This window comes from Maylandia zebra, linkage group LG3 (genome assembly GCF_041146795.1).
Source record: "Maylandia zebra isolate NMK-2024a linkage group LG3, Mzebra_GT3a, whole genome shotgun sequence".
Lineage (NCBI taxonomy): Eukaryota > Metazoa > Chordata > Actinopteri > Cichliformes > Cichlidae > Maylandia > Maylandia zebra.
The window spans coordinates 37,759,010-37,772,124 of NC_135169.1; the positions used below are offsets into that span (position 1 = coordinate 37,759,010).

At 40.0% G+C, this 13,115-nt stretch overlaps 2 protein-coding genes across 3 annotated transcripts; one reads left to right on the forward strand and one right to left on the reverse strand.

Moving 5' to 3' along the window:
• The first annotated feature begins 1,759 nt into the window (after positions 1–1,759).
• On the forward strand, positions 1,760–6,667 carry LOC101479594 (butyrophilin subfamily 3 member A1). Its single transcript, XM_012924671.3, has 10 exons — positions 1,760–1,812; positions 2,568–2,614; positions 2,896–3,050; positions 3,136–3,234; positions 3,527–3,655; positions 3,815–3,937; positions 4,068–4,196; positions 4,871–4,949; positions 5,114–5,140; positions 5,241–6,667. Exons 2-10 carry the CDS (start codon positions 2,578–2,580, stop codon positions 5,771–5,773), a joined length of 1,311 nt encoding a protein of 436 aa, XP_012780125.1. The 5' UTR covers positions 1,760–1,812; positions 2,568–2,577; the 3' UTR covers positions 5,774–6,667.
• A 2-nt stretch (positions 6,668–6,669) lies between these two features.
• LOC101479126 (natural killer cells antigen CD94) lies at positions 6,670–12,733 on the reverse strand. Of its 2 annotated transcripts, XM_004571171.4 has the most exons (6): positions 12,653–12,733; positions 11,274–11,375; positions 9,557–9,676; positions 9,220–9,380; positions 7,627–7,751; positions 6,670–6,787 (listed from the first exon to the last, which is right to left on the reverse strand). In XM_004571171.4, the coding sequence occupies exons 1-6, from the start codon at positions 12,705–12,707 to the stop codon at positions 6,670–6,672; spliced, it is 681 nt and encodes a 226-aa protein (XP_004571228.1). In that variant the 5' UTR covers positions 12,708–12,733. The 2 variants fall into 2 exon arrangements, with proteins under 2 accessions (XP_004571228.1, XP_004571229.1); XM_004571172.4 differs by lacking the exon at positions 11,274–11,375 and having other exon boundaries at positions 12,653–12,732.
• Between the last annotated feature and the right edge of the window lie 382 nt (positions 12,734–13,115).

Consider the following 13,115-nt stretch of genomic DNA (forward strand, 5'->3'; position numbering starts at 1 on the left):
TATGAAAGGTTGCTGTTTTTTGCTGTTGTTGTTTTAATGCAGAGATTCATTTTCAGTCAAGTATGCTTTTAAAGTCGGACTGAATCGCTGAATTTGGTTCTCTTACACCAACTGTGGAAACATTTGATCATATTTTTGGTTACACTGCTGCTGAAGGTTAGAAAATTCACGAATGTTCTCTTGCAGGATGATTTATTCAGGTTTAATCTCCGCCTGACTCGATTTTAAAAGGCAAACTGAAGTTTGTTCAAAAGGGGAAAAAACTCAGCGGCTAATAGTTTACACTAGATTGGTTTTATTGTATACAAACAGAAACAGCGTAAGGTTCGGCAGCTTGCATAATGACACTCTGACCTTGAAGTCACAGATAACCAGGCGGTGGAAGAAACCCACAACGATTTAGGCAAAAACTCCAGGAATAAGCTGATGATACATACAGGGAAGCATGTGTTTCTCTGACGTTTCTGCATGTAATGCTGAAGACATCCAGATGTGCATGCCTTGAGTCATTTTCAATGGAAGCTCCTATTTTTCGGCCTTTTTTGACACCATGCAATACCCTTCCAAATTGCACCCGCTCGGGACATTATGAGTCCAGTCAATGGATGTTTTTGACATAATCAGTAACTTCTTCGACTCATAATCTGCTGTTAAGCAAAAGGAAATAAAGACATAAAAACAAATCCCACATTATGTAAAATGTAGATGTAGAACTGTAGTGTGTGGTTTTTTGTCTTTTCAGTTCTAATAAGTATTTATTTAGCACCTTTCATCACAGAGTTACAAAGTGCTTCACATGAAGATTTACTTAAAAACAATAAAAATAATGAAATAAAAGTAATATAGTCATTCCTGAAAGATGGCTTTATACTAAGTCACTGAAGTCTTTTTAATAAGCGGGGCTGACGGTTATGTGGTGTCTTTTGCATGTTGACGTCTCTCAGAGCGCTGATGCCAAACTTACTGAACTTTTGGGAACTAATCTTAAAAGCAGTGTTCATGCCAGAAAACCAACTAATTTAAACAAACTCTACCAATTCAGTTAAATATGCAGCTAGAATAAAGTCAGAGGCTTGTTGATGACTACAAGAAGCATCTGGTTGAGGTGCAACTTGCTAAAGGAACATGTGACCAAATATTAGAGCCTGTGTGGATGAGAGAAAATCCTAAATAGATTGAAATATGTGCATTTGAAAGTCGTTAAAGATCTATGCTGGATGATCAGTCCAGCCCAGAAAAAGAACAGTGATGACCATGAAATTCATCCACATGATGAGTGTTATAGACAAGATGGGACCAGTTACTGTAAACAAAGTGGCGCGTCATATATCACATTTGTGTAATATGTGTCAAGGCAAAGATAAGAGTTGCTAGGATTCAGTTTCACTACAGTCAGACTGAGTCCAGTGATGCAGTAAGAAGTGAAATCACTTTTTTTTTTTTACTGTTTGGAGAATCTTTAGCTTTTATGATTTTTTTGCAACAACTGAAGTTTATAAAGCACAGATACTGTAAATGACTCTTAACACTCCTGCTGCATATACAGTTTACCAACAGCCACACAGAGTATCTGTTTCCCTCCCAGTCATAACCTGAAATTTACTGCAGTCATAAAAAGAAAAAATCACGCCATTATACCCTCACGGCGCCCTCGGTTACGGAGCTGCCAGGAAACGTTTCGTGTCAGGGGATTCTGCATGCAGATTTCCTTGTCATAAAGTTCAAAGATCAAACCGAGAGAGACACAAAAGGATTAGACCAACAGCAGTGGCTGTCCAGTCTTCACCACCAGCAGAGCTGCACCAGCGACAGGTACGACATAATAAGCTCATAGTTTGTGTATTAGTTTAGTGTGTCTCTTTATACCTGAGGTCTGTGGGAGATGGTTTAATTTCAAATATGAACCATTATTTTATTTTATGAATTCACATAAGGCAGGTTTGTGTTGTAATTTTGTGGTGTGTTGCTTTTTTTGTTTGTTTGCTTGTTTTTGTTCTTTTCTTTTTTTAATGCTGATTTTCTTTTTACAGCTGTGTTTTATATCTAGCTTTAACTTTTTTCTATATTTATTATTATTATTATTATTATTATTATTATTATTATTATTATTATTATCAATTTAAAGTAATTGTATTATTTTGTATTTGATTACTTGTAATCCTGTATATGCATATACAGGATCACATATTTAACCTCCTAAGACCCGAACTCTTTCATGGCATTTTTAATTTCTCTTTGCTGTTTGGGCTGATTGGGACCTTATGAATGTAAAAACAAAGATTTTTTTTTACCTGATTTTTCTTTCTGAGAAAAATTTGATCCACATATGAGAACATTCGCTTTAAATTTCGATAGAACAGAGGCAGTATAATATCCTGACGTCAGGTCCTAGGAGGATATAGTTTTAAAACTTGCAAATATATCTGTGTGTGTGTGTGTGTGTGTGTGTGTGTGTGTGTGTGTGTGTGTGTGTGTGTGTGTGTGTGTGTGTGTGTGTGTGTGTGTGTGTGTTTAGTTCTATAATTTCATATTTTATCTTTTTCATGTGGCGTGTTTTTTCTCCACAGTGAGGAAGCCATGATGGAAATGAAAAGTATCCTAAAGCCCAAAAGAAGTACGTCTTTTTCTTCCTTTGTGTTTCATAGTGATACTTCGCACACTTTTCTTGCCCATCTGATAACTATCAACCTTCGCGTGATGCGATACTGTGCGGACTGATACAGTATCTAAAGTGTTTCCATTTATCAGAGCCATAAATCTATCACTATACTTTACACAGCCTCTGCTGGAAAGCTTTTATCTAAAGCTTGTATTTCCTGCTGCTTTTCTTAGTTTGGCAAAGCAGCATGACATTAACTGAGACTTAAAAGAGCTTTTTTTTTTTTACCCCTGCAGAGGTGAGCATGCTGCTGTCTGGGGAGGACGGCAGCGCCACCCAGAGCAGTTCCATCGGGGCCGTACGCTGGAACCTGCCCACCCATGATGAAAGCAGCCAGCCTCACAGCTCAGTCCCCAGCAGGCCCACCAACAGCCTCAATAAACAGTCACAGGTAAACCACATGCTTCAAACAGCTTTTTCTCTTCAGTTGGTCAGTGTCTGTTTGGCCTATTTGTGACCACCTCTGTCTCCTGCAGCAACAAACTCGCCAAAACGGCCTGAAAGATCTCCGCAGCCTGCAGGAGTGCGTGCAGTTTATCCAGCAGTGGAAGGAACAGGTGGATCAAGTGTGCAAGGTAGAAACTGGCAGACTCTTAGTATAGCCAGATTTAAGAGTGCACAGACCAGATAAAGATCACAATAACAAAATATTTATTGTATGCAGGAACTCCATCACACAACAGCACTGACTGTATGGATGCTGATAGCGCAGCTATTCATTAACTCTTTATAGCTCACACCCTTCACCTTATAGCATATGTAGGATGGGCGTTACCTAAGATGTACAATCCGATATAATCTTCCTGTATCTTTCTGTAGTTTCATGGTGTGACATACCACCTGACACAGTGTGATGTCTTTTAGCAGGAAGCTCTGGATCCAGGAGAAGGCACCACGAAGGACGCCCAGCGTTCACAGGGGCGCGCCGAACGCAGTCTCGAGGAGAGCAGGAAGCTAATCCTGCAGTGGGCCGATGAGCTCCGCGATGTTGACAGGGTCAGTATTTACAGACGCTGATGTGAGATCAGACCAGATCAGATTGACCCTTCAAATAAAACTGAATTGAATTAAATTGAAAATCCTATTTTGATATGCAAGGTGAAACGAAAACTGTTAAAATCTAACAATGTCGTGATTAATTCAATGTCCTTAAAGCTCCTGAAGGAGACTCCCTGGCTATCTGACAGTCACGAACACGAAACTAAAGACAAGGATGCCAGTGAGGTGGCACACATGAGGATCATGGAGTGGGCAAAGGAGCTGCAGGAGGCGAGCGAGGTGAGCAGGGGGTCACTAACCAGACAACTAACTTCAAATGTGTTTTACTTTTATGTCGTTTAAGTTTTGGTTGGTGTCACGCTTTTCAAAGTAAATGGAGGCAAATCTCAAGCGTTTGTTTGTGTTGCAGCGTTGTGGCGTTCAGAGCGATGAGCTGGGGAAGGTGCTGCGTGTGCTGACTCTGAAGAAGAACCGGCTGATCAGGCTGATGCCTCTGTTGGAGTTCATCACCTGGTCGCTGCTCAAGGAAGGAAGCACGGTGAGAAACCTCTGCATTTCTACTGAATCAGCCCTTGAAAACATCCTTAAAACAATTCATGCTAATGCAGAAACTCTGGCATAAATTTGAAAATGAGATGAGGATGATGGCAAGATGTAAGTTTGAAGTGAAAGATAAACATCTTAGAGGTTTGATAGCACACAAATAAACCAGTGTGCAATAAACCAGTTGTTCATTTCGAATGTCACGAAGGGCAGTCGTGGCCAGGTTGTGTAACAGCTTTATGCCATGTGTGATCCAAGTGAACTCTGCACCTTCATTGCCCGCATCTATCAATGAAAGATCTCAGTGATTCAGTTTAACGACCCTAATCGGGCTCTGCTCTGATAGCACGCGTGTCAATGTCCCCCGTGAACGACGGGGCAGTCTGCAGATAAACTGCAGCACGCCATCACATTTATAGATGATGGCGTGCTGTTTTATCACAGCTCTGATTGACTCTGATTTCACCTGTCACTACTACTTGCAGTTTTTTGTGCAGAGCCGTGACCTTTGAGGCTGTAATTGAGTTTTATCTGGACCTAAATTTATGAGTACCTACTGAATTATGTATGCAGTGACTAAGCATGGCATAGGTTCGTCAGTCTTAAGGAAATAGAAAGCAAAGGAATATAAGTTAGTATGAGTTTCATTTTTATGTTTTTCCTTATCAGAAAATCGTCCCACAGTTGTGGCTCCTGGCAAAGCAAAAGTCCTGGGAAGCAGGAATTCCTCGATACATCCCCAACTCAGGTGTGTATTTTAAAATTTGCACCAAAAAAAACCTTGGGATTTTTCTTTAGCTTTTATTATGAATAATGATTCCGATGCTCAGAACAATTTGTGGAGGGGACTATTTTAAGAGCCAAACTCATCTCTTCTGCAACTATAATAAAACTCTTCATCTGTGTTTTCAGTTTGGGGGTGGATCTGCAGCGCAGCAGGTAACAACGGCCTCAGCTTTATCTCCATCCCATAAATCAACCAACAAACACCAAAGAACATGTGGTTTAATTAGCAATTTGAATTCCTTTCTCCCAACAGCTGATGTGATTCTTGACCCCATGACCAACCACCCATGGCTGCTTCTCTCAGATGACCAGCGTAAAGTCCAGGAGTCCTCTGTAGTGTCAGAGCAGCCTCAAAGCTCCCAGCGCTTCGACGAATGGCCCTGTGTGCTCGGCAGGGAGGGCTTCAGCAGCGGCCGCCATTACTGGGAGGTGAACATAGCCAATAACGGTTACTGGCGCGTGGGCGTGACCACCGCTGACTCTGAGCGGCACGGGAAGTTCACCATGATGCCAAAGAAGGGCTACTGGGTGCTGTGGCGCAGCACGCACAAATTCTACGCCTGCAGCAAGCCAGAAAAGGAGCTCCCCCTCAGCCTCGTGCCCAGGCGCATGGGGGTCTACTTGGACTACGAAGAAGGGCAGATCTCCTTCTACAACGCTGAAACCAAGTCCCACATCTACACCTTCACTGGAACCTTTAGAGAGAAACTGTACCCTCTGTTCGCCCCACTGGATGGACGCACACTCATGACGATCATCCCGCCAAACAACATCTCAGGGAAATGAGAGACAGAAAATCTCACTGGACTTTAATTTGACTCCACCTGTGAGGTCTAAGTCCACAATCGGTGATAATTCTGACCCTCTGTGCCTTTTTTTGGCTTTAAAAAAAAAGTGTCTTTTCTTGGCAACCAGGGGGACAAAAATCACTCTAACTGAGATGTGTCAAAACAATTGCTTCTTGTATTTTTCCTAAGCGTACATAAGGTTAGGGTTGACTGTTGTCATAGCTACTCAGACCTCACACGGTTGTAAAGAAAAGAAAAACCCAGATTATGCATTAAAAGTATAAAAGTAGGTCATTATTGAAATTAAAAGTGCGTGTTCTCACTTTCAAAACAAAATAGTTAAAACTTAATTTTGCTAAGTTTATCTTAAATATTAACCTAAAAAAAAGAAAAAAAAAGAATTTAAAATATTTAAAACTTTAGCTCAACAACTGAGCTTTAAAAAAAGCTATAAGCTACAATGCTAATGATGTAAACAGCAGGAAGACTTTATTGATATTTTCAGTCATAGCGTGCTAAATATAGCAAATACATTTCAGGACAATTCCGATGTTGCAGCTACAAACAGCAACTGCAGAAATGGGTAAATAGATTTATTTTTAAAACCTGCAATTTAAAGAATAAGCTAACTCTGTCCAAAACTGAAGGCAACAACATGTTGCTTATTTTTTCGACATTTTGCCTCTTCGTACATGAATGCACTTTATAATGCACTTTCAGATGGCAATAAATGTTTTATATGGCTGACTTAACGTCTTGCATTCCTATCCCTTTTGGCTTCTTTTCCTAAGATTCATAGATTTTAGAGTTGTAAACAGCTTTTTGTTTACCTTTTGTATCGTGCCAAATTGACATTGGAAGTAAACTGTGTGTAAAATAAATTGTAATTGTGTGTCAGTACTCCTTCTTGCAAGCCCACGGTCCGTACTCTTCACAGTCAGCGGCGAACAGACTCGCGCCTCCCCTCAGGTCTGCGCAGTCCCTGTGATCAGAATCCCACTCCACCATCACCCTTTGAAACACACAGTGGGAGTGAAAACTCAGTGTTTAAAGCAGTACATGACAATAAACCTCATTAAAAAATATAAACTGTAAATATGTTACATAAATAAACATATGTACAGTCACATATGGTCACGTTACATACAGTCAAGTTGATGTCATTTTGTGTGTGTTTGCCTTTGGATATGTGTGTCATGTATACGTGTATATTGTTTGTTATAATATTGTAATAAAGATCAACTTAACCTTAAATGTTTCTGTTTGTTTTCATTTTTTGATTGTGTTCTGTTTGTATTTGCCTATACATTAGATAAAGAGATCACTTTTCATTTAATAAAAACGTTTTAGTGGCTAAAACAAGCAGCATCCTACTAATATTTATTATACTCTGAGAGACATTTCTGGAGTTATTGACACTGTACTGTACAGTTTTTTGTTTGTTTCTTTTTACAAAGATAAATGTGCACAGTGTACCTCAGGAACAGCCTTCTCATCAGTGCATTTACATTACCACGGTCATCGGGGGGCCGACAGCGCACAGCCCACTGACATTTTCTACTCCCGCCTCTAGAGGACTCTGCAGTCAGACAAAAAGCCTCCAGCAGCTTCTAACCCTGCTGCCTGTTACTCCCTCAGTGCAAATAACTACTGTTTTGCATTTGCAGTCGCTGCAGCAGGCAAAAGTGTTCTGCAACTCCAGTTTTTAATAGGAAGACTTATTATTTTATATATTATTCTTTTTTATATATTTTACTCCTTGCACTTTTATTTCTAATTCTTCCAAAATGAGTTCCTTAATTATACCGTATTATTTTATTATTTTTATTTTGTTGTTGTGATATGACTTACTGCATGTAGTGCTGGACTGCCCTCCCATCGCCCCACAGCCACTGACCCTCCTGCTTGGCATCTGTCAGTCCCACCCACAGGAAAGGAACCTGGGAGAAGTTCCTCATCACTCCTTGGATGAAATCCTGTGGTGGAAGCAACATTTAGAGCAGGGATATCATCACCGACCACACACAGCCCACTGAAGTGAGCCAGAGCAGTGACACGCCCCTTTCTGTAAGGTAGAGAAGATTAATCCCTCAGTCAACTTCTTATGAAAAAGTCTTTTTTTCAACAGCATGTCTGAGTTTTTCTACACAATAAAGAAATGTTTCTATGTTAAATGCAAGAAATGTGTCAGCACGACTGTTTAAGACTAAATTGTAAGTAATAAATGTGTAAATTGAAAGAAAAAATAAACTGTCCCAGACTGTCCTGTAATAATAAAAAGTGTATTTGCTTTTTTCTTTTCTTTCTTTCTTTTTTTTTAACTGCGCGGACTTGCTGTAAAACATAGAAATTTCTGTTGTAGATAGCACAACATTTTCAACTTTTTGTCATTTAAATGTTCACTTGTTACTTAATTAACTTTAGTGTAGTATGAATGACTTCTGGGGATTTTATTAGTAGAAAATGCTGTAAAAACTGTAAAAGAAATGTATAAAATGTATAATATCTATGCCTTTCTTGACATTTTCCAAAGCCATCCAATGGGCTTGAGTCTTTGGCCGGCTGATTCTGGCCACCAGGCAGTATGTTTGACGACCCTGATTAATTTTCTGCCAGAAATTTTACCATTTTATTTATGTTTGTTACTATGAATAAAACAAGTGCTGGCACAGAAAGCTGACATCCACCCAGGTTGGGCCATTATGCATTGGTTACTTAAGAAAGCCCACATTTCATCAGTGGTCCATAGCACAAGCTGGGGTGACTGAAAGTCGAGGTGGGCAGAAGCTGCGGGACACATCTGGGAATGTCTTGTGGGAGTCCTTAGCAAAGTTCCAACTTTTAGTTTAGCAATTTGTTTGTTTTGGGGGTTTTTTTTGGGGGGGGGGGGGGGGGGGGTTTAAACTTCTTTTTATGCTAACTGAGACTCTAAAGGCCTCAGTTAGCGTGTTAAATGTAAATATTTATGACATACAATTAGAAAAAGATGGAACAAGCGTGGCTTGTTTGGAAAGGATTGCATCTGAACAAAGTGCACGTGGAGGAGGGGTAATGATTTGGGCTTGTTTCGCAGCCACGTGACCTGGGGTCCCTGCAGTCACTGGGTCAACCATGAACTCCCACCAAAGTATTCAAAAGTCAAATTTGAGGCCACTTGTGTGACAATAAAACTAAATTGAGTCATGCAACAGGACACAGGCACAGCAGCAAATCTACAACAGAACACTGAAAAAGGAAAGAATCAAGGTGTTGCAATGACCCGGTCATAGCCCAACCTGATTTTTAAGCTGTGTATAAAAAAGGCTTGCAAATCTCAACGAACTGAAGCGACGCTGTGAAGTAGAGTGGGCCGAACGTCCTCAGCAGCTTAAAGTGGTTCTGATACGTACAACTTCAGAACTGTAAGTGTGTGTGATTCACATGACTTGTGCATGATGCGTTTACCATCTCTGCAGAGTCTTCGATTACAACCAGGCTGCTGTTGTGCTGCCGGCAGAACTCGGCGCTCTCATTCCATTGCCGATTTTCCTGCAGTCCGACTGAGAAGAAGTAGCAACGTCCCATCCACCACAGCCACTTTTCAGGGCACAAACTGCACCTTGAGTCTTCACATAGGAGGAAGAAACACTGATTTAAGTGTCAGATAAAACCCTGTAAGAAATGGAGCCCCACAGCTTTCACTACTCTGTGTGTGAAGCATATCACAAATGTAACCAGAAACACGCAGCGAGTGCTGTGGCGGATCACCTGTGTTCACTGTGTTTGAGATCATGTAAATCACCTTGAGTGACAGTGTGAAGCATCAGGTTCACGTCACGCTGCTGTTTCTGGCACTGCTGCAGCTGCTCCAGCAGTTCCTGCCTTGATGTCTGACTTGCTTCTGGTGCTGCTGCCAATATGACTGACAAATATAAATATAAAGATAAGAGCTGAGCACTGAAGGTCCACTACAGGCAGCAACAAAAAAAAAAAAAAACATCATGTCTTCCAGATGCTTCCAGAAACTAAAGCTAAAAAGCAGATTAGGATTACTTTTGCTTTTTTAAGCTACTTTAAATGCTGAGAAAGACAAATGCAACCATACTATAACCAATTTTCTTATAATAAATTAATATAACTGCATTTTTAATATTTCTTTTTCACATTTGGAGGAAATTTGAAGGGATGAACATGGAGGTGGAAACCACAGGTTTAGAGAGACAAACACAAACAGCAGAAAATAGTAGATTAAGTATGTTATATATTATGTTCTGCCAGGTTATACCCTCTGGGGGGGGGGGTCTCAAGTACCCCAAAGTTCCATCGTAGGACCCCTAAAAATAACCATAGTAATCACAGTAATAATAGTGTGTTTTAGTCTTATTTTCTGACGTTGTCTTCAAATTTTGTATTTTGCCGTCTTGTGTACTGGAGACTCTTTACCTGAGATATAGGAAAAACTGCAAATGCTTCTTACAATGAGGGGGGGGGGGGGGGGGGGGGGCACTGCTGTGCCTTATAAAGTGTCTACTTATGTATGTTTGATTATTTAGGCTAAATGTCTGGACATTATCAGCTAATTTTATATTTTAAAGCCATCAGCCTGCTGCCATAGCTGCCAGCCAAGGAGGTGGTTTACTTTATTATCTTAAGTGTTTTTATATATATTTTTAAAATAATGACAATATTAATTATTATTATTATATAATTATATTATTCTATTCATTTCTAGTTATATGCAATGTGTTTGCTTGTGGTTGTCAGAACGAAGAAGGAATACTTGCTGAAAAAATAAAAAAGTTAAATTAAATGCTTTTAGATATTTTTTATGGAAGCGATGTGTGCTTTATAGTAACACACTCAAAAAATGTTAGTACACACAGCGGCGTGTACTGATTTCCTCTTTTTTTCTATGTTTGTCACACTTAAAGGTTTCAGATCATCAAACACATTTAAATATTAGGCGAAGTTAACACACGTCAACAGTTTTTCACGCATGGACATGTAGGCCCGGACACTCCCCCTCCCTTAATCATAAACACCTTCATTTCGAAACTTTGTTGCATTTTGAGTTTACTTGTGTTATCTTTTTCTAATATTTGGTGATCTGAAGCATTATAGTGTGGCAAACATTTAAAAAAAAAGAGGAAATCAGGGAGGGGGCGAACAGCTTTTCACACCACTTTGTTCGAAACAGAACGTGTTGATATGAATTGATATGAATTTTATACAGTTCTCCGGATCTATTTCTCCACTGGGGTACATGATGATGATTTGTGCTGAGTCTGCACAATAAAGGGAGGATTTGTATGAACTCTGTATGTATGAACTACTTTCAGTTTGCTTGTTGTCCAGGTACACGGAGCAGCAGGGTGATTCTCCAGCATCTTTAATGATCATTTCAAGGCGCTGTATGCACGACCTTATGAGCAAAGGTTTGATCCTGGAATCTCCCCAAGTGTTTACAGATGAAATACTTCATGCATGTATCATTTCTATGCACGCATATTTAGACTCACCAAATAAAATGAAGGACAATAGGAGTCCTGCGATCAGGGTTAATGCTGCTATAACAATAGCCACTCCAACTGTTAGATGACAAAACTGACAGGATCCTGCACCTGTAATGATAAAAGCTCAATGAACTGGTTCTTCTTTAGCCTACCTGAGCACTCAAAGCGCTTTATACAACTCACCTCATTCACCCATTCACACAGACACTTTTATCTATGCTCTTTCTATGTAAGTGCTTTCGATCCAACAGTGGATGAATTACAGACCAAATCGGGGTTAGTATATAAGGCCATTAGGCTGAAAATAAACATGTATTAAAAATACGCCTAAGAGATAATAAAAACCAAATCAGCAGTCTGATAAGGAACACACTGACCAGCACAACAACACCAAAAGACCTCAAAAACCACAGAAGATAGCTAAACAGCTTGTGATCTAAAGCATACCATATTATCTCTCAGACATGGTGGAGGTAGTAGTATGGTAGTATGGCTGTAGGACTGGCTCACTGGTGTTTATTGATGATGTGACTGCTGATAGAAGCAGCAGGGCTCTACTCTCTGCTCAGATTCAGCTAAACCTGATCAGACGGTGCCCCACACGGCAAATGGATCAAAGCATGTAGTGCAAAAGCAACCCAAGAACTTCTCAAGGCAAAAAATGTGACATTCTTCAATGAGCTATCTGTCACGATCAACAGAGCGTGCTTTACAGTGCCTTGTTACTAAAGACAAAACTAAATGCAGCTGCAGTAAAGGCCCGGTGGGCACCTCAAGGGAGGAAACACAGTGTTGCGTGGTGTTGATGGGCTTTAAACTTCAGGCAGTCAGTGACTGTAATAGATTTTTTCACCCAAATACTAAAAACAATCCATAATTGTAAAACTATGTTAGTCTGTCCAGTGAATTTGGAGCCACTCTAAATGAGGGACCGTGTATAAAAATGTCGGATCTTCTTAAAAATGAAAACAGTTTTTAAACCCCTTCAATTAAAGGTGAAAGTCTACACTTCAGGTACGTGTTGTTTGATTTAAAATCCCCAGAGGAAAAAACTAAAAAACCAGCTCTTTGTCCAAAATATTGTGGGCCCTTCAGCCGATGAACGCATTGGGAGCGTGGAGGCAAAAATACAGCAAGGAAAAAACTGAAATCCTGTTTCAATCACAAACAGGAGGTCATTTCACTTTCTAGACCACAGTAAGTGGTCCTGTTAGTTTTAAAGAACTTCAATCATGAAAGGATGCAACATAAATGTGCCTCTGATCACACCGAGGCCCATCTCCTTTGCAGAAACAAAGAAACAGATCATTTTTATTTTCAATATTAACTCATCAGACGTGTCCTGTTTTAAAGCCTTTCCTTTAATTGCTTTTTTAAAAACTAACCTGCAAGTGTTTCCCTCTTAGCTTCACCGTCTCCGTGTCCTTGTGAAGACTCCATTGCTGCTGCTCGACTGTGGTTTTGCTTAAGCAGTTTCAAAAGCTTTTTTGGCTCACGTTTTCTTCTCTCTGATGCTTCTTTTTTTCACATTTACATGCTTATTTTAAAAAAAAAATGTGATCACTCCACCCCTTCCTCATATTGCAGTTTGCTTTCTTACTCTGGAGTGTTAAAGTTATTACCGACACACTGCAGAGGAAGCTGTGCAGAGAATAACAGCTTATACGAGAGCGTAACTTAAGTGTTTTTTAACAGGGACCAGCTCACACCCTGGAAGTGTTATAGATGTTACACATGCATAGGCATCAGGTCCTCACCGTTGACATATTTATTGTTCAAAAACTGAACAACGAGAGTTGTTTTTTGGAAAAAGGGGAAGTGTCTGCATGCATGTAGAATTAAGAGAAC